This window comes from Rhinoraja longicauda, chromosome 25 (assembly GCF_053455715.1).
Source record: "Rhinoraja longicauda isolate Sanriku21f chromosome 25, sRhiLon1.1, whole genome shotgun sequence".
NCBI lineage: Eukaryota > Metazoa > Chordata > Chondrichthyes > Rajiformes > Arhynchobatidae > Rhinoraja > Rhinoraja longicauda.
This window is the reverse complement of record NC_135977.1, coordinates 31071299-31093325: the sequence shown is the minus strand read 5'-3', so window position 1 is coordinate 31093325 and position 22027 is coordinate 31071299. Positions and strand designations below refer to the sequence as shown.

At 39.4% G+C, this 22027-nt stretch overlaps 1 protein-coding gene across 2 annotated transcripts in view; it reads left to right on the top strand.

Annotated features, from left to right (window-relative positions):
- The window catches only part of rfc5 (replication factor C (activator 1) 5), a 42831-nt gene extending 20931 nt beyond the window's left edge, over nucleotides 1-21900 (top strand). For both annotated transcript variants that reach the window (XM_078421755.1, XM_078421756.1), the window contains exons 5-11: nucleotides 83-156; nucleotides 1089-1248; nucleotides 10094-10175; nucleotides 10265-10394; nucleotides 12111-12188; nucleotides 19129-19183; nucleotides 21221-21900. In XM_078421755.1, coding sequence (XP_078277881.1) covers nucleotides 83-156; nucleotides 1089-1248; nucleotides 10094-10175; nucleotides 10265-10394; nucleotides 12111-12188; nucleotides 19129-19183; nucleotides 21221-21317 — 676 coding nt within the window. In that variant the 3' untranslated portion in view covers nucleotides 21318-21900. The remainder of the gene's footprint in view (nucleotides 1-82; nucleotides 157-1088; nucleotides 1249-10093; nucleotides 10176-10264; nucleotides 10395-12110; nucleotides 12189-19128; nucleotides 19184-21220) is intronic.
- The last annotated feature ends 127 nt before the right edge of the window (nucleotides 21901-22027 follow it).

The following is a 22027-nucleotide window of genomic DNA, read 5'->3' as shown; positions in this document are numbered from 1 at the left end:
TGTCCACTTACTGACCATTGAGGTCATCATTTCCAAACTCTTCAGAAGAAAAAACTATGTTTTTTTATATTATTTATTTCAGGAAAGGTTTAAAGCTTGTTATTCTGGATGAGGCAGATGCTATGACTCAAGATGCTCAGAATGCCCTCCGAAGAGGTGAGAACTAGCAGTAGTCAGATTTAATGTGATTTTGTTCTTTTATGTAGGAGCTGACATGCAGATTATTGCTTTAGTAAATTAACCAAATAAATTTGTTTTGTAATATGGTGCAGACGGCTGGGTGAAGGGAATATCACGTGCTTTTGTTAAAATGTATTCCTTTCATTATCTTGCCTAGCCCCTGAATGTTGCACTTCAATCTTTGATTGTAAATGCAGGAAATGTAATAAGCTCCTATTCCTGGTCTCTACTCTTCGTGATTTGGCAATTGATGAATGTAAAAGAAATCTTAAGTGATGATTTAGTTTAGCTCTCCTACCCCACAAGGGACACAAGCTTTGCTTCTATTTTGACATGTGGGAATTGTTTAAAATAATATTTCTATTTGAGTACATTTCCATTTAACCATGTGAAAATTGACTCTTCAGAAGAGCTTTTGAGTCATTTCAATTGCATTTGAAATAGCAATTTGTTTTTAGAAAATGTTGGCATACATTTTCTAAAAACAAATCGCAATTTCAAATCCTCGAGTTACGTAACGGTTTCATTCCTGAGAATTGTTTGTAATCCTATTTCAGAATTGTCCTTTTTCTGTAGTGACCCAGATTGCATCACTGCTGGCATTTTGTATAATATAATTTCATTCAGTAATCACACCAGCATTACCCAGACTTAAAATAATAGAATATATATTGAATGCAGTCATGAATGAAATGTATTATTATTATTATTAATAATAGTAAAACTAGTGTGAAAACAAGCTTTAAAACTGTATGGGAGAATTTGCATAAATTCAGATTTCCAAGATTCAAAAACCTGAGGAGACTGGTGCTCTGGCACTATTAAGGCAATGTTCTTTCAAACATTTAAATGCTGTCAAAATGTTAACCACATTTTTAACTCAAAATTATTAATTATTTGTTGTGCAGTGATTGAGAAATTTACAGAAAACACAAGGTTTTGCCTGATCTGTAACTACCTATCAAAGATCATCCCTGCTTTACAGTCTCGATGTACAAGGTTCCGCTTTGGACCACTGTCAACAGAACAGATGAGCCCAAGGTTGGAATTTGTCATTCAGGAAGAAAAGTAAGTCTTCGTAATTGTTCATATAGAAAATAAACAGCAAATATTATATTGTCTGATGTAGTTTTTAATAGAGCGTCCACCCTTTTCTGCAGTCAGTTAATCAAATCTTGGAGTCATAGAGTCATACAGAAACAATCCCATCAGCCCAACTTGCCCATGCTAAACAAGATGCTGCATCTTTTAACTTAAATCTTCTTCCTTTGGAACTAATTGTAGACTTTCAAAGAGATCCCCCCTCCCCTCCCCCCACTCACCATCAACAACACCATAGTCACATCTGTGGAGTCATTTAAGTTCCTTGGAACCATCATCTCCAGGGACCTTAAATGGGGGGGCCACCGTCGACTCCACAGTCAAAAAGGCCCAACTTCCTGCGGCAACTGAGGAAACACAATCTGCCACAGACAATGATGGTCTAATTCTATACTGCTATCATTGACTCCGTCCTCACCTTCTCCATCATGGTCTGGTTTGGCTCAGCCACCAAGCACGACATCCAGAGGCTGCAACGGATCGTTTGCACAACTGAGAAGGTTGTTGGCTGCAGCCTTCCCCCCATTGACGAACTGTACACTGCAAGGGGCAGGAAGCGAGCGGGCAAGATCATCTCTGACCCCTCTCACCCTGGCCACAAACTCTTTGAAACACTTCCCTCTGGAAGGCGATTCCGGACTGTCAAAGCAGCCACAGCCACACATAAAAACAGCTTTTTTCCCACGAGTGATAGTTCTACTCAATAACCAAAGTCTGTAGTCACTATTTTGCTCTGGTTTATTTTCACCCGCTTGTTTAGGCCGTAATGGTGGATCCTTATTGTTTTGATGTGTTTATGCTTTATTCTTAATTGTAAACTGTATGTTTGTGTTGTCATTTGTGAGCGGAGCACCAAGGCACATTCCTTATATATGCATACTTGGCCAATAAACTTATTCATTCATTCGTTCATTGTTAAAGAATGGAAGTAGAGAAGATCACAGGTCAGTGAGTCTCACATCAGTGGTTGGGAAACTATTGAAAAGGATACTTCTGGATAGGATTTACTCACATTTAGAACATAGAACAAGTCAGCACAGGAACGGGCCCTTCAGACTACAGTGTTTGTGCCGAACATGCTACCTAGCTGAACTGATATCACCTGCCTGCACATGATCCATACCCCTCTATTCCCTGAACTTCCATGTGCCTATCTAAATGCCTCTTAAACACCACTATGGTATTTGCAATCACTACTACTCCTGGCAATGCATTCGAGGCCCCCACCACCCTCAGTGAGAAAAAAAACTTGCCCTATACATCTCCGTTAACTTTTCTCCCTCTCACCTTATAGCTATCTCCTCGAGTGCTGGACATTTCCACCCTGCGAAAAAGGTTCTGACTGTCTACTTTCTACATAGACTGTCTACATAGATGTGTCTCATAATTTTTTATACTTCTATCAAGTCTCCCCTCAACCTCTGACATTCCAGAGAAAACTATCCAAGTCTGTCCAACCTTTCCCTATAGCTAAAACCCTCTAGTTCAGGCAGCATTCTGGTAAACCACCTCTGTGCCCTCTCTAAAGCTTCCACATCTGTAATGGTGTGACCAGCACTGTACACAATATTTCAAATCTGGTCTAACCAAAAAGTCCTATTGAGCTGCATCATGACTTCCTGACTCTTATATTCGTCGCCCCTATATTCAATGCACTCAGTAATGAAGGCAAGCATATCATATGCCTTCTTTACCACTTTATCTACTTGTGCTGCCACCTTTAGTGAGCTATGAACTTCGACTCCAAGGTCCCTCTGCACATCAATGCTGTTAAGGGTCTTGCCATTGACTGTATACACTCTTAGACAATAATAGACAATAGGTGCAGGAGTAGGCCATTCGGCCCTTCGAGCCAGCACCGCCATTCAATGTGATCATGGTTGATCATTCACAATCAGTACCCTGTTCCTGCTCTCTCCCCATACCCCCTGTCTCCGTTATAATTAAGAGCTCTATCTAACTTTCTCCAGAAAGCGTCCAGAGAATTGGCCTCCACTGCCTTCTAAGGCAGAGAATTCCACAGATTTACAACTCTTTGAGTGAAAGTTTTTCCTCGTCTCCGTTCTAAATGGCCTACCCCTTATTCTTAAACTGTAGCCCCTGGTTCTGGACTCCCCCAACATTGGGAACATGTTTCCTGCCTCTACCGTGTCCAATCCCTTAATAATCTTATATGTTTCAATAAGATCCCCTCTCATCCTTCTAAATTCCAGTGTATACAAGCCTAGTCGCTCCAGTCTTTCAACATATGACAGTCCTGTCATTCTGGGAATTAACCTAGTGAACCTATGCTGCACTCCCTCAATAGCAAGAATGTCCTTCCTCAAATTTGGAGACCAAAACTGCACACAGTACTCCAGGTGAGTCTCACTAGGGCCCTGTACAACTGCAGAAGGACCTCTTTGCTCCTATACTGAACTCCTCTTGTCATAAAGGCCAACATGCCATCAGCTTTCTTCACTGCTGCTGTACCTGCATGCTTATTTTAAGTGACTGATGAACATGGACACCCAGATCTCTTTGTACTTCCCCATTTCGTAACTTGACACCATTCAGATAATAATCTGCCTTCCTGTTCTTACCACCAAAGTGGATAACCTCATATTTATCCACATTAAACTGTTGATCTTCTTACCTTCAACCTCCCAAAGTACAACACCTCACAGTTGCTTGGGTTAAACCCCATCTACCGCCATTTCTGCAGGTGATCTATATCTCGCTCTATTTTCTGATAGTTTTCTTTACTGTCTGCAATTCCCCCAATTTTGGCGTTGTCGGCAAACTTAACAACTCATCTACATTTACGTCTAGGTCATTTATTTATATCACAAACAGCAGAGGTCCCAGTACCACTCGGTTCTGAAGAAGGGTCTCGACCCGAAACAGCACGTATTCCTTCTCTCCAGAGATGCTGCCTGTTCCACTGAGTTACTCCAGCATTTTATGTCTACCTTTGATTTAAACCAGCATCTGCAGTTCTTTCCTGCACATTCCCAGTACCACTCCCTGAGGAACTCAACTGGTTACAGTCCTCCAGCCAGAATATCTACTTTCCAACACAAACCTCTGTCTTCTATGAATGAGCCAGTTTCAAATTCATACAACCAAGTCATCGGGAAATCCGTACATCTTAATCTTCCGAATCAGCCTACCATTAGGGACCTTTCAAAAGCCTCACTAAAGTCCATGTATACACCATCCACCACCCTACTTTTATCAATCTCCTTTGTCACATCTGCAAAAATCTCATTCAAGTTAGTGAGACATGACCTGCTGCACATAAAGCCGTTCTGACTATGCTTAGCCCATTCTCTTCCAAATAGTAAATCCTATCTCGAAGAATTTTCTCCAATAGTTTCCTTACAACCTGGATTCTCTCATTCCTTTCTTAAACAAAAGGGCAACATTGGCGCCACGGTGGCACAATGGTAGAGTTGCTGCCTTACAGCACCAGCGACCTAGGGTCAATAATGACCAAGGGTGCTGTCTGTAAGGAGTTTGCACGTTCTCCCCATGACCACGTGAGGTTTCTCCGGGTGCTCTAGTTTCCACCCACATTCCAAAGACGTACAGGTTTGCAGGTTAATTGGCTTCGGTAAAATTGTTCCTTGTGTGTAGGATAGTGCTGGTGTGCGGAGTTTGCTGGCCTGCGCAGACTTGGCGGCCCGAAGAACCTGTTTCGCGCTGTCTCTCTAAACAAAACTAAAATTGGCCACTCTCCATTCCTGCTAGACTCCTCTGGCTAGAGAAGAAATGAAGACCCTTGTCCACAATCTCCTCTCTTGACTCCCTGAATAACCTGATTCTATCAGACCCTGGGGACTTACCAACCGTAATGTTCTTCTAGAGCTTCAGCACCACCACCTTCTATTGGAGAGGTTGGTCTAACCTGGATTCTCCGGAGCGCTGGAGGTCGAGGGAAGACCTGATTGAAGTATATAAAATTATGAGAGGCATGGATAGGATAGGATAGGATAGGCAGTCAGAAGCTTCTTCCCTCGGGGTAACAATGTCCATGAATAGAGGGCTTAAGGTGAGAGAGGCAAAATTTAAAGATGTACTGGGCAAGTTTTTTTTTACACAGAGACTGGTGTAACACACGGCTTGGGGCAGATACAAAAGTGGCATTTAAGAGGCTTTCATGCATATGCAGGAAATGGAGGGATATTGATCACATGCAGATAGAGGAGATTAATTTAACTCGGCATCATGTTCATGATGGCCTTCCATCACAGTGAGGAGGGGACTGGAGGAGACTCACTGTGATGGATGTTTCTTTTTGGGGGGTTTTGTGTTGGTTGGGGTTGTGTAATTTGCTTATTTTATTGCTCTTATTGTTGGACTGTGGGTGACGAAATTTCGTCCAAAAAACTTGTTTTTTGGATGACAAATAAAGATATCTTGAATCTCTTGAATCTTGAATCAATCGGACGGTGGGTTTGAAAAGTCTGTACCTGTGCTGTATTGTTCGATGTTCTAACTGGTAGAGACCTGCAAATGATATTTTAGAGGAGATAATTTTGCAATCACTATGTTCTTATTGCATCGTTGATTAACGGGTAGATTCTAATGCCATAAAAAAACAGCATTTTTACAAAAAGTCTATTTGTGCAGCTTTTGGAAGCTGCAACTCTTTCCCATCCACTCCTTTGCTTATAATAAAATCATTACAGATACTGGAAATGGGGAAAAAAACCTGAAAATGCAATAAGCACCCGACAGGTCAGACAGCAACTGTGAAAAGAGAAACACTTAACTTTTCAGATCAAGAAGATCCTTCTTCAAATCTGATTTTGACCAAGGGTCTCAGAAAGGAAACATTGACTCAGTTTCCCTTTCCGCAGGTGCTGCTTGATATGCTGAATATTTCTAGCATTTCCTGATTTTTGTATTTGATCTCTGCTCACCCCAACTCCTATCCTTTAGCAAAATGGGTACAAAAAGTAGCTTTAATACCACATGCTTCTATTTCGCAACAAGGTCCACTGGGCTGTACTTCATCAAATGCTGCTTTGAAAGTTCAGTTATAGTCTGTACTGCATTATTTTTATTTCAGTCTGTTACAAAGAATTGATTTGGTCGGACAGATACATTTTTCTTAATAAATCCACGATGGGTCATAGAGTCCTGGAGTCATACAATGCAGAAACATGCCCTTCAGCCCAACCAAGATGCCGCATCTACACTAGTCCCACCTGCCTGCATTTGGGCCAGATCTCTCTAAACCTTTCTGTTTATTGGCATAATTCAATTATTGGCATAGCAATAATTGTCACTTTTCCATTTTTCTATGTGTTAAGAAGTGTTTCCTAAATTTGCTCCTGAAAGATGTGACTCTAATTTTTCAGTTAGTTGACTCCTGGTCCTTGACTCCATAACCAGCAGAGCCAGTTTATTTCTATCTGTCTTGTCAATTTGTCATGACTATATTAAAAGACCAATCAGATTACCCCTCGAGTTTTACGATTCAGTTTTATGTAATCCCTCTTTGTAATTTAACCTTTGGACTAGGTTTCATTCTGGTAAATCCACTCTGCATTTCCTCTGGGGCCTAGAAAAAATTCTGAGAAGTGTGAGCCCAAGTCAAAGCTGGTCATGGTGTGGTTTTTATAGGGTTTGTACTCATGAAGACTGGACATAGGGGAATAGAAAGGCCAGCATTTCACAAGCCCTTTGAATTATTGTATTTTAATATTATTAATGTCATTTAATTTTAATGATCTAAAATACACATCTCTCAGATCATTTGAACTTGCATTGATTCCAAATTCATCAATTACAAAATACTCTGTTTTGACCTTCATAGACCCAGGCTGGATAATTTCACATTTGAGTTGCCTAGGATCCATTTGCCATTGTTTTGACCGTTGGTCAAATTCTTTTTAATGTTAAAACATCCAATACTCTACCTCTAATAATGTTTATCTTAGTAACCAGTGACTCAAGAATAAAGGAGGGAATTTGTGCTTAGATGCAGATCTAGATGTAGGGGAAGTAGATGAGGTGCTAAACGAGTACTTTGCATGTGTTTTCACCAAGAAGAAGAACATCGAGGATAGTGGAGTCAGTGTGGAGAATACTAACACGCAAGCACAGTTTAGCAACTAAGAAGGAGACCTTGGGGACCTTGAACAGCATGAAAATGGATAAAACCCCAAGGCCTGATGGGATCTATCCCAGGATATTAAGAGAGGCATGAGAGGAGATCAGCGAAGCTTTGCATCCTCTCTAGCCACAGACGAGATCTCGGAAGATTAGAGAATAGATAATGTTTTTTTGCTGAATAAGGGTCTCGACCTGAAACATCACCCATTCCTTCTCTCCAGAGATGCTGCCTGACCCGCTGAGTTACTCCAGCATTTTGTACCTACCTAATGTTCGTTTGCTTCAGGAGGTAGATAAAATCCAGGAAATTGAGCTTCACGTCACTGGTAGTAGGGAAGCTATTGGAAAGGATTCTTTAGGATAGGATTTATTCCCATTTGGAAAAGAAAGGTTTAACTAGTGATAGTCAGCATGGCTTTGTACATGGCAGGTCATGCCTTACTAACTTGATTGAGTTTTTTAAGCTAAGATTATCGATGAGGGTAGTAGCATGGTGCATATTGTCCGTATGGATTTTAGTTATGGAGGCATTTGATAAAGTCCCCCATAGTAGGCTGATCAGATTAAGATAAAGATTAAAATGCTTGGGAATAGCCGTGCCTTGGTCATATGGATTCAGAACTGGCTTACTGGAAGACAGGATTCCTGTGACCAGCAGAGTTCCGCAGGGTTCTGTGTCATAGAGTCATACAGCGTGGAAATAGGCCCTTCGGCTCAACTTGCACACACCAACCAACATGTCCCAACTACACTAGTTCCACCTGCCTGCGTTTGGCCCATATCCCTCTAATCCTATCCATCAACCAATCTAAATGTTTCTTAAACATTGCGGTAGAACCTGCCTCAACTACCTTTTCTGGCCACTCGTTCTATACAGCCATAGCCCTCTCACCTTAAACCTATGACCTCTGGTTCTCTTCCCCTACTCTGGGTAAAAATCCGTGCATTCACTCTATCTTTCTCCCTCATGATTTTATACACCGTCACAAGGCGACCCCTCAATCTCCTGCACTCCAAAGAATAGAGTCCGAGTCTGCTCAACTTCTCCCTTTAGCTCAGGCCCTCGAGTCCTGTAACATCCTCATAAATCTCTGCACCCTTTCCAGCTTGACATCTTCCCTATAACATGGTGCACAAAACTGAACACAATACTCTAACTGTGGCCTCACCAATGTCTTACATAATTGCAACATGACCTCTGAACTTCCATAATAATAATAATAATAATAAACATTTATTTTTTATAGTGCTTTTCCAGATGCTCAAAGACTCTTTACAAAAACATTCAAGACATAAAAACAAACAAACGAACTGTCCTGACGGAGAAGCGGCGAACAAATAGCGCCAGCGTCGTCTCACGTCAGGGTCCGGCAGTAGACAATAAAGAACACAAGACACACAATTACAATTTTTAACACGAACAGCCATCACAGTGATTGCTCCAGGCACACCCTCACTGTGATGGAAGGCAAAGAAAAGTCTTATCTCCTCCTCATTCTTCTCTCGTGGTGCCACGAGGCGATCGAGGCTCACCGACTTTTGGCTGATACCAATACTGATGAAGAACAATGTACCAAAAACCTTCTTAACCACCCTATCTATCTGTGACAAGACTTTCAAGGAACTATGTACCTGCATTCCTAGATCCCTCTGCTCTACAAAACTCCCCAGAGCCCTACATTCACTGTGTAGGTCCTGCCCTGGTTTTACTTCCCAAAATGCAACACCTCACATTTCTCTGTATTAAAATCCACCAACCATTCCTCAGCCCACCTACCCAACCAATCAAGATCGTGCTATCATTTTGTGACATCTTGCTAATCATGCTCTCATGTTCTGGATCATGTTCTCATCCAAAGCATCAATATTGGTGGCAAACACCAATGCGCCCAGCACCAAACTCTAAGACACACCACTAGTCATAGGCCTCTAGTCCGAAAAGCAACCTTCCATCATCACCCTCTGCTTCCTTCCATGGAGACAATTTTCTATCCATTCGGCTATCTCTCTTTGGATCCCATGAGCTCTAACCTACCAAAGTAAACTCAAATAAGATTCGTGAGACACGACCTCCCACATACAAAACTATGTTGACTATCCGTAATCAGTCCTTGTCCATCTAAACGCATTTATATGTCCATCTAAATGCTGTGCTCGGACCTCTGTTTGAGATTTATATAAATAACTTGGATGTACATGTAGATGGTTTGGTTAGTAAGTTTTGCAGATGATACCAAGATTGCTGGGCTTGCAATTTGTGAGGAAAACCATGAGTATACAGTGGGATCTAGATCAACTACAAAAATGGGTGGGGAAATGGCAGGTGAAGTTTCATTCTGACATCAGTTCTGATGATAACAAATCCGCTAAATGTATTAATTTTGTTTTTCTCTCCACAGATCTCAGTGTTTACAACATTCTTTTGTTTTCAAGTTTACAGCATCTGTACTCTCTACTTTAAGCAAATGTTATCTATCTTCCTCACTTCAATCAGGCCCAGATTAGGATGTTACCAGGATATACATCAGCAAAATCTTCCATAGATCCAAAAGATTAAAAATTATCTCACTCCCCCAGGGAAATATACACTTGCTGATTTGTCACTGATAATCTATTGTATACTTTACCTTATAAGAAACAGCTGGATTATTTTTTGAAATGCAATAATTGATAAATTAAGAAAAATAAATTGTGATCATTTCATTAGAGTCAACATAACTCCAGATGGACTAAAGGCTATTTTGACACTTTCCAATGGTGACATGCGACGATCTTTAAATATTTTACAGGTGAGTTTTCTTACATTGCACAGGAATTACAATTGTTGGTTATTTCTTGATCACATTGAAACTAATCCGATTGTGGTCTCAATTGACAGAGCACAAACATGGCATATGACAAAGTCACTGAGGATGCAGTGTACACCTGCACTGGTCATCCACTGAAGTCAGATATCGCAAACATCCTGGATTGGATGCTCAACAAAGACTTCACCACTGCATATAAGAGTATCCTTTCAATTGAAACCAGACAAGATTGTATAACACAACAGTGCATTTCTTTTTAGATTAAAACAACAATCAGAATTAATAGAAACTAAATCATGGAAACAGTTTATTCTGTCCAACTAGTTCATCCACTTACATGTGTAAGAAAGTTTAGAGAGACATGAGCCAAACACATGCAAATGGGACTAGCTTAAATGAGGTATCTTGGTCGACATGGACGAGTTGGTCTGAAAGGTCCTGTTTCCCTACTGGGATAGGAATGGAATGTGCTGGATGGAACACAATATTGGTGGTAAAAAATGGAAATGCTGACCAGATCAGGCATCTTTTGTTGTTGAACATGGGAAAGAATTGCCTTTTTAGGTTAATGTCTTTTCATCACAATTAAAAAAGGTTATGGGATTTAACTTCATTTTAAACGTGTGTAGAAGGGAGAGAATGTGAAAAGCAGAGGAAAAACAGAACAAAAAGATTATGCAGTGAAGGTTAACCTAGAAAATAAATGAAAGGAAAAACCATAAGTAGAAAGTAATGATGGACCCAGAGAAGGTACAGATTCATTACTAGCTCCAACTGCACAAAAAAAGTGAATGCAGTGTTTATGATCTGAAATTGTTGAACTATGTGAAAGAAAGAAGCCAGTAGAGTTCCAGATCGAAAGTATAATCTAGAATGCCAAGAACTGAGGATAGAATGAAGGTGAGATGAATGGAAAAGGCATGCAACCAGAAGTATCGAGTTACTCTTGTGGACTGAACTGACAAATTCTGTGAAACAATTGAATTACCTATATTTGAAAGGATAAGTATAGAGGAAACCACATCATTAATCGTAATTACAGGATGCTAAATTCAAATAGTTCAAAACAATTGGTAGTTTATCGGCAAGGGCAGTTTGAGATCCTGAAAGGTGGGAAGGAAAGAAGTAAAACTTGGATGTTGCTACTGGACTTGCCGTGCAGATGGTTTATAGTGGGTGGCTAGAAAATAGTCAGGGAGGTAGCAGAGGAATTGTGGAAAAGGGAGAAAGGAAATAATGTTTAGCTATAATGTTATAGAGCAAATAGAGATTCCTTTTGAATACGGCAGTTCAAAGAATGGAAGTGCCAACAAGTGGACCATGATTGTGGTTATGTGAGGAAGGAATTACACAATATAACAGTACATTTCCAGAAGAGTTAAAGTGAGATGAAGATGATCAAAGTCTTTATCAATTAGTGCCTGTCGTGAATTGTATTTAATCTTGTGTCTGTGAATCATGAGAAACAGTCCGTCTATGTACTCTAAACCAATCAAAATTTTAAACAACTCCACCAAATCATAGCTAAATCTCTTCTACATGGAGCAGCTTTCATTCATGTCCTACTTCATATTTGTATTTTCTCTAGCTGGATAACATTCCAATTAATTTGACTTCTATCCTTCCTATCGTCAAGTGCAAAAGATACAGTGTGCCCAGCTGCCGTCTTCTTTAAGTTTTGGAATAACATGCCATTGCATCATCTTTTTAACTTACCACATGTTCTTGTTATTGTGATGATGGAATACCGAAACAAATGCTGTGCACAAGGAAAAAATTGTGATTAGCAAATTTCATTATGTGTAATGGACACGTACAAATTTCCCAGGCTACAATAGTATTTTTTCATTCGTGGGTGAATTAGTGGGATGTTTAGTTTAAGATTTTATTTAAACTTTTTCTTAACTTTTTCTTCAGATATCATGGAATTAAAGACATTAAAAGGTTTAGCTCTGCATGACATTCTGACTGAGGTTCATACTTTTGTACATAGAGGTAAGAGGATTGAATCTAATGAAACAAAAACTTTTAGGTTTGTTGCATGTTGCAATTTAGTTTATTTTTTTGTAAACATCATAAGATACTGTTTGCACTCATTTGTGAGAGGTTTTTGTGTGTTAGCACCACATGGGCTCACCTGAAATTTGTAATCTGACTTTTGTCTTTCTGCCCAGCTGTTGTTAAACTGCAGATTAATATTCCTCTATTCCCTGCATTTCCATGTGCCTATCCAAAAGCCTCTCATATGCCAATATTATATCTACCTCAACCACCATCCCTGGCAATGCGTTGCAGGCCTCCACCACTCTGTTTTTAAAAAAAACTTGCTCAGCACATCTCCATTAAACTTTACCCCTCTCGTCTTAGAGTTGTGGCCTCTGGTATTAACCATTTTTATCCTGGGGAAAAGATTCTGACTGTCTATCCCATCTATGCCTCAGAATTTTATATACTTCTATCAAGTCTCCCCTCAACCTCTGACATCCCAGAGAAAACAATCAAAGTCTATCCAACCTCTCTCCCTGTAGCTGTAACCCTCTAATCCAGCCAGCATTCTGGCAAACCTCCTCTGCACTTTTTCCAAACCCTCCACGTAATTCCTGTAATGGGGGCAATCAGAACTGCATGCAATACTACAAATGCGGCTTAACAAAAGTTCTTTTTGGCTGCATCATGATTTCCTGACTCTTATATTGCACAATGCACCCAGCAATGAAGGCAAGCATACCATAAGCATTCTTTACAACCCTATCTACTTGTTAGCTGTTGTCTAAATTACTTAAATTATTGCATCGTATGGGAGGCGCATTCTCAATCTCGTTCTACCCCTGGGTACAATGACAATAAAGATATATTGTATTGTATTGTACTTGTGCCGCCTCCTTTAGTGAGCTATAAAATTGGGCTCCAAGATCTCTCTGCACATCTATGCTGTTAAGGGTCTTGCCATTAACTGTATACTCCTCACATTCAACTTCCTAAAATGCAGCACCTCACACTTGCTCAAGTTAAACTCCCATCTGCCATTTCTCCACCCATTTCTGCAACTGACCTATATCCCATTGTATCTTCTGACTACATTCCTCACTGTCTGCAACTCTTCCAATTTTGGTGTCGCCAGCAAAATTACTCACCAGCCCGTCTACATTTACGTCTAGGTCTTTTATATATATCACAAACAGCACAGATCCCTGTGGAACACCACTAATCACACACCTCTAGCCAGAATATCTACCTACCATTACAACCCTCTGTATTCTATGAATAAACCAGATCCGAATCCATGCAACTAAGTCCATGTGAATCCCGTGCTTCTTAATCTTCTGGATCAGCCTAATATGATGGACCTTATCAAGAGCCTTTCAAAAGTCCATGTATACAAACTCCAACGGCCAACATTCATTACGATCCTTTGTCACCTCCTCAAAAAAAATCAAGTTAGTGAGACGCAACCTGCTGCGTACAAAGCCATCCTCGCTATCTCCAAGTAGTCCATTCTCTTCCAAATGGTGAGTAAATCCTATCTCTTGAAGAATTCTCTCCAAATCTATCTTTAACTTAGATTTGGAAACATTCGATTATTTGTTATCTTTTCCTTAGTCGGGATTATCCACCCAATTTCTGTTTCCTATATCTGGTGTCGTTTTTATTAATTGGCTTTGCACTAACCTGAACTTGTTTTGGTTTTCGTTACTTGTAAGTAAAGTGAGCATATTCATGCTACACTAATGAAATTATGCATCCAATATGGACCTAATAATGGACATTGTTGTACTCCACCTGAGCTATTGGATTGCCTGAATTATGCAACATATAGTCGCTAAAAAAATCCATATCAGTACGGAACTTTCCTCTCTTGCCCATTTGCACCAAATATCCAGGCAGTCACAGGAACAAGGAAATCTGCTGCACAATGTTGCCTGCAGAACATAAATGATTCCATGATCTAGTATCACTGTGTTTGCAGTGTATATATTTAAATTAATAGTGTTTCCTTAGCAACTTGGAGCTTTTAAATGATAGCAAAATAAATGGATCTATGATATTTTGTAAATAAGTAAACATTTTGAAAAGATCAATAGACAATAGACAATAGGTGCAGGAGTAGGCCATTCAGCCCTTCGAGCCAGCACCGCCATTCAATGATTGAGCTCAAGAATTACAAAAAACACTCAACTTTAAATAATGTTTAGTAAAAGTTGAGTGGAACAAATGTACTATATTTATTTCAAACTTGCATGTTTGTTTAAATATTGTTCATTTAATAATTTTTTTTGTGTAGTGATAAATCCCACGTCATAATCAGCGGCTATGCTTCAATTTTATTTTGTGGAGGTGGTGTGTGGTAAGGCTGGGTGCAGAGTTGGAAGAGAGGCAAATTTCATTTCAGTGGGAAATTGAAAATTGTTCTGTGCTCTTTTCCTCAAGTGCCCCTGCTATAAATTAGGATGTTTGGTAGGCTCTGTTTTGCAGCTATGTGACCATCTTGGCAGTTTTACCAACGGGTTACCTTCTCTGGGTAGAGTGGCAACATTTCAAATTGGAACACACGCCATTTTAGAGAAGCTTTGGGTGAGGCGTTTGATCCAAGTCTCCCTGTTGGTTTTATGGTGCAGGAGATCTCACAATATAGGATTGATCTGGCACTTATCTGAAAGATGGCATGTCTTATTTTTAAAGAGTGGTGGGGTGGATGATGGCTTAGATCTAGTGACCTGCCCAGTCCTACACCGCATAATCAGAACATATGGCATGCGTGATAGAACCCTGACCTCTCTTCCCACTGGTACCTCATCACCCTCCCCCCACCAACCATTATGGCCTCTATCACTCTACTGCAACCTCTATTCCCCATTCTGATTTTGTTCCCTTTGCCAACTGAAAAGGGAGCAAGGTTTATATTCCCAGTAGTAATAACAGTCAAAATTGAAACAAACTGTTGGAGTAACTCAGATTGCTTCTTGGACTGGAGGCCTAACACTAGTGGTGTGCCTCGGGGTTCAGTGCTGAGCCCGTTACTATTTGTCATCTACATCAATGATTTGGATGAGAACATACATGGTAAGACTAGCAAGTTTGCTAATGATAGAAAAGTGGGTGATTTTGCAGATAGTGAAGAAGGTTGTGAAAAATTGCAGCAGGATCTTGATCGATTGGCCAGGTAGGCTAAGGGATGGTTGATGGAATTTAATACAGAGAAATGTGAGGTATTGCATTTTGGGAAGTCAACAGAACAAGGGCAGGACCTACACAGTGAGTGGTAGGGCTCTGGGGAGTGTTGTAGAGCAGAGGGATCTAGGAGTGTAGGTGCATGGTTCCTTGAAGGTCGAGTCGCAGGTAGATATGGTTGTCAAAAAGAATTTTGGCACATTTGCCTTCATCAGTTGGAGTATTGAGTATAGAAGATAGACACAAAAAGCTGGAGTAACTCAGTGGGACAGGCAGCATCTCTGGAGAAGAGATGCTGCCTGTCCCGCTGAGTTACTCCAACTTTTTGTGTCTATCTTCGGTTTAAACCAGAATCTTCAGTTCCTTCTTACATATTGAGTATAGAAGTTGGGAGTTGTAGTTGTATAAGATGTTGGTGAGACTGCATTTAGAGTATTGTGTTCAGTTTTGGGCACCATGTTAAAGGAAATATGCTGTCTAGCTGGAAAGGGTATGGGGAAGATTTACGAGGATATTGCCAGGGCTAGAGTCTGAGCTATAGGGAGAGGTTTAGGCTGGGACTGGATTCCTTGAAGGGCAGGAGGATGAGGGATGATCTTGTGGAAGTGTATAAAATCATGAGTGGAATAGATTGGGTAGATGCACAGAGACTCTTGCCCAGAGTAAGGGAATCAAGGGCCAGAGGAAAAAAAATTAATAGGAATCTGAGGGTTTACTTTTTCACACAAAAGGTGGTGGGTATATGGAACAAGCTGCCAGAGGTGGTAGTTGAGGCCGGGACTATCTCAACGTTTAACAGTTAGGCACATGGATAGGACAGATTTGGAGGTATATGGACCAAACGTAGGCAGGTGGGACTAGCGTAGATGGGACATGTTGGACAGTGTGTGCAAGTTGGGCCGAACGGCCTGTTTGCACGCTATGACTTTATAACTCAGGTCAGGCAGCATCTCTGAAGAAAACAAATGGGTCAAGAATAGGTTTGGATGCGATAACAGATTTAGAATAACAGCCATTCAGAGTTGACCCTACCGCATAAATCTTTTTCACACTGAAGGATCAGAGCCCATTGCCAGATATGCAGCCACAGACTAACTTGAATGAAACTGAGAAGCTGCCCAAACTACAGTAGCTCAGATATTATAGCACCTCTTCCATTGCATCTCAAGCTCTTTCAACACTGGGCTCAAATGTAGTAAAGGACAAATTTTATGTCTGCACTATCTCTCCCATAAATCTCCCTCCCCAGTCCCTGTATATTTCTCCTTACCAAATATTTGAAAGGTGTCATTACATCAACATCAAAGTTTAGTTGTGCCTTTTGAAGTAGTAAATTCTTACTTAGGGATTGTGAAATCAAAGTACAGACAGAAATCTACTTGAAATATTGCAGCAGATAGCCAAAACAATAATCAAAGAGGTGAGTTTTAGCCAAATATTTTGTTTTTTGCATGGGGCCTCTGTTGGAAATTGTAAAGAGGCTAAGGCCCATCGTAGCTTAGCAGTTTCAGGCAGAGTTGCCCAGACAACTTCCTTAATGAAGTTAAAGAATGAATGGATTTCCCTGATAATGCATTGTGAGTATGACCTATGGTCATCCATTCTTCTTCCCTCTTTTTCCACCTTCTGCTTTTGCTTCCCTCCAGTGTAAAGTCACTAAGAAGTCCTGCCAGACCCACAGCCACAGTAAAACTAGGCAAGCAAAAGTCGTGCAGTCACTCAACATGGAAGTAGAACTTGATTTTTGCAATTTTTTGCAAAAAAATGGGATGGGTGATCCCCTGGTTAGGTGGAGTGAAGAGATTTAAAATTGTCATCTTTTGAGTGAAATTTTAATTTATATTCTATTTAGGGTAGCTAATCTGGGCTTGAAGTTCTTCTCCCTGAATCCTAGCACTTTGTTTCTCCCTACCAACCCCAGTATTAATTTTGAAATTAACATGTTATCTTTAATACGATGAATGTAAGGTGCCCCAATCCAAAGCATCTTGAATGATGTCATTCTATATATTAAAATCGGATCTGACTAGATTACACCAGTAACATGAATATGCTACGGTGAAATGCAAAACACTGCTTAAATTATGATATTATGATTTATTATACTCAGAGTGGATTAAGAATCATTCCATTCTTTGTGCCTTGTGTTTAACCTGGTATTTCATGTTGCAATAGATTAGAGAAGATGCTTGGGGAAATCTCAAGGTTGCATTTAGTAAACAGTATACTTTGATAGCTTTGTTACAGCTGTGTGCAGTCAAATACTTAGCAGAGACCAGTTCCTCAAACTGACACCATCTGCTGGGTGATGCTGGATGTTTTCAAGCTTTTGTCTCCCTGGAGACCAATGCTGTTTCCATAACAACAAAATGTTCACTTGTAGGAGGAACCACCAGGTGGCTTTTGAGAATATAATTTAATAAATTATGAATATGTTCCTCTCAATTTTTCTATTTATCTTTAGCAGATATTAATCTGCATCATGCTCGATCATACCACTTGTATCAGTTTCTGAATTAACAGTTTGTTCCAGGAATATGCCACATTTTAACTCGTTGTCATGGTTTGTATACCAGGTTAATTTGTGTATATTGTTGATCGCAATCTTTCTAAATCTGAACACTTTGAAACACCTAATTGTAGATTACCAACTTTATCTTTGTGCATTAAGATTATTTCTGTTCTAAACATTTAGATTCTGATAGAAAGAAATGGTAATATTCCGCTTTGACCTTTGTTACTTATCTGCTGTATCACCATTATTCCAAAATTAGTAGCTGTTAGATAGATAGTCTCAGATGTCCTCCCGAAGCCATAATGGTCAACCTTCCATTTTTACCCAAAATGTTTTTTGAAACTTGCCACTTGGATCAAAATTTTCTTTTCTAATTTCACTTGCCACTTTATCACATGTTCATTGATGTTTTTTTCCCCACTTTTGTAGAATCAACCTATTAAGTGGATTTACGTAATTCTAATAAATTTACCAAATTTCCTTATAGCGTCCATGTATTTCTTGCCTTGATAAAGGGTGTAAATGTAGGGACTGGTGGGCTAAACAAAGCATTTTGAAAATTAAAACACTGCAACTGCTGGAAATCCTCAGGGTCATTGCAACCTTCAAAACTGAAACATTGACATTGGTCACCTTTTCATAGAAACTTCCTGACATGTTGAATGTTTCAATAAATTTGTTTTATATCCAATCAGTTTCACCTTTTAAATCCAAATGTATTTTTTTTTTTTTTTCAAATTGCTGTTGTGGGAATTTTGGATTATAGTTCTGTAGTTTACCACCTATCCTATTGAACTCAAATAACTAATCATCGATTGGCATAATACATCTTCCAATGGGACATGCTCCTCAGCCATCCATGTCACTTTTGTTTAAAAATAACAGAGTTGGAGGAATTATGAGCGACACCTATGGAGGGATTTATTTCACAAAATGCTGGAGTAACTCAGCAGGTCAGGCAGCATCGCAGGAGAGAAGGAATGGGTGACATTTCAGGTCGAGACCCTTCTTCCATGGAGGGAAGTGTACAGACTGCATTTCGGGTTGGTCCCGTCTTCAGTAGGTTGTCCATTTCCTTCCAAGAATGCTGCCTGATCCGCTGAGTTCCTCCAGTAGTATTTTTGCTCAAGATTCCAGCATCTGCAATCTCTTGGGTCTCACTTCTGTTTCATTCCAACACATTGAGAACTCTACTTAAAAAAACAAATCAGATGCTTTTATGATTTATCTTATTATGATGTTATTTTTCAGTTGATTTACCACCTTCAATTCGTATTCATTTATTGATCAAGATGGCGGATATCGAGTAAGTAACTTCAAATTTGTTATCTTTAAGTGGGTACTTGAGGATTGGTTTATAAACAGGTAGAATAGGTGATTTAAGCATGAGGGTTGGAGAAGAAACAATCTCAATCATCAGTGGAGGCCACCAGCTGTCAACCTTCCTTCCAGACACTAGTGCTTTTTCTTTTGTTACTCATCTTATACCTTTTAAATGCTGCAATTGAATCTATCTCCACAACAATCCATGATAGTATGCTCCAGATTTTAACTATTTGCTGCTTTTTATGAAAACTACTTCAGTTTCACTGAGCCTCAAAATATGAAATGAAAGACTTAAAGCCAGGAGTCAAATATTTTTGAATAGCAATCTTTGAAATTGTTTTAAGAATTTTATTTAGCAGTTTCTAGAAGCTTGGGCTCCTCTTTTGAAAGTTTGTTTATAATGATATAGTAAAATTACTTTCTTTCCTCTTTTGTCTTGATACCTTTTATGATGGAAATTTCTTAATAGAACTGTGTGGTAGTTACTTCAGCAGGAGCAATAACAGATGGGAAAAAAGCACTGTTAATCTCATAATTATTAGGTAATCTCTGCTCAGAACGACACAAATTTAGGTAGCAGGCATATATAAAAACACGGAGGAAGGAAGAGACCATAAGAACAAATATTACCTGTTTTAAGTACTATACTTTCACAATTTGGGAAATTAGCCATCAAAGACTTCTGCAGGGCTGGGTAAACTTAATAGGCTTGAATTGATTCTGTTCATGATCCTAAAAGGATTTAACAGGAGCGAAGTGGAGATTATGTCCCCTATCATGAAGGGAATTGACTATATTTGGGTGGTACAGTGACACAGCTGGTAGAGTGCTATAGACCTGTGTTCGATCCTGACCTTTGGTGCGGTCTGTATGGATTTTGAACATTCTCCCTATGACCACATGGATTTCCTCTGGGTGCTCCAGTTTCCTCCCACATCTCAGGGACAGGTTTATAGGTTAATTGGCCTCTAAAATTGCCCCTACTGCATGGATGAGAAAGTGGGATGACAGAATTAGTGTGAACTGGTGATCGATGCTTGGTGCAGTTCGTTGGCTAAAGGGCCTGTTTCCATTGCTGTAGCATTAAAACTAAGGACTAAGCTGAGGAGAAGGTTGAACCGCCTCTTCTTTGAACAGTCACTTTTTGTTGTTGAAGGCAATTCAAATCTTTAATAGCTCTTAGACCAAGGGAAGCAAAAAGAGTGGAGAATCAGGCTTGATCTTACTGAAAACGGGAAGAGGCTTAAGGAGCTGGATGGTATACTCTTGTTTCCCATTTGTTTTGGAAAACATTTCTGCAGCTAGACAAATAATACTAGCAATAATCTCCAATCAGACATCTGGGCTTACAGCTAAATATGATGCAATTTCTTTCCATTGCCTCTGTTCCACTCCTTCCATGATGCACAGCCAATTAACATTTGGTGATCATATTCCCACATGAAGAGTTACTGGAAGTAGAAGGTTGATAATGTTTGCTCAATCAGATCATTTGGCATAGAAGAAAAAAACAGGGAATCCACTTAAAAACATTGAAAAATATCATTCACCTTCAAATTTCAGAGTTTTGTGGAGGAAGTGCACACCTTGGTTCACCAGTTAACTGCATTTTTCCCAACCAAAATCCTTATGTGGAATGTTTTGATCATTGCAAAAGCTATCCTATGTACAACAGAGTACAACGATCAAAACTGGCTGTTTATCACATAGGAATCTAACATATAGGCTGATTTCCATATATTCAATCCTAATGAATAAATAAGGATTTTTAAAAAATCTCATTGGAGCATATTAAGTGGTCAATGCCACAACTTGCTTTGAGAAGTTAAGTAATATACCAGAGTATTTGATTTGTATTGCATTGGTTTGCTACCCTGTTGTTCTGATACACTATTTGATGTCCTAAAAATAACTAAAAACAAAAGTGGTATTAAACATTACCCAGAGATTGAGGAAATAAAATTTGGCTAAAGGCTGTGATTCTGAACAATGTTGACGTTTTCCTTTATTTTCACAGGTATAGACTAGCATCAGGAACCAGTGAGAAAATCCAGCTAAGCTCACTTATTGCTGCATTTCAAGTTGCCCGCAATATGGTTGTAGCTGAAGCTTAGTGCTTAATACTTTGGTTGTGATGAATGATACTGACAAATTAAACATATTTAAAATGTTCTTATTTAGAAACTGGCTTTAATTGGTATTTTGTCCAATGCTCATTAAAATAAAATCAAGAACAGATGGGGTTATTAAAACAAAATTAAAAATTCCTATGCACTTTCTTGGGATATGCTACAATGTTGTTATTATATCCAGAGTGCGGCTGCTAGTTTGAGATTTGATTAATTCTTCTATATTTTATAACTGCCCATCTTTACTGCTCCAGTGGTAAGTGGGCATTGGTTCTGTGGAAATCTAAAACCAATAAATGCCACAGATTCCTCAGTTTTGCGTCAGTCTGGGCTTTAAATGTGCCAAAACCTAATCTGCATATTTTAACCAAGATCTTTTCCCTAACTAGACAGTGCATACGAAAAAGTAATTTGCAAATTTAACAGCTGCCAGCAGTTTTGAGAATTTGGTTTGAAGCAGATTTTAAAAAAAGTATATAAACCTTAAAGCCAAAATTTGTGCAGTGTCATCGCCTTGTATATTGACAGGTATGCAAATATTGGTCAAAATAAAACGGAATTATATTTACAGACATGCATTTAGTTTTGTTGGAATGTGGCAGTGAAATCAATACATAGTAGCAATTCAGTCACGCTGCAAAATATATTCTGCACCTGTACTGGTGTTAAAACTAAAGTTCAAACCGTACCTTATT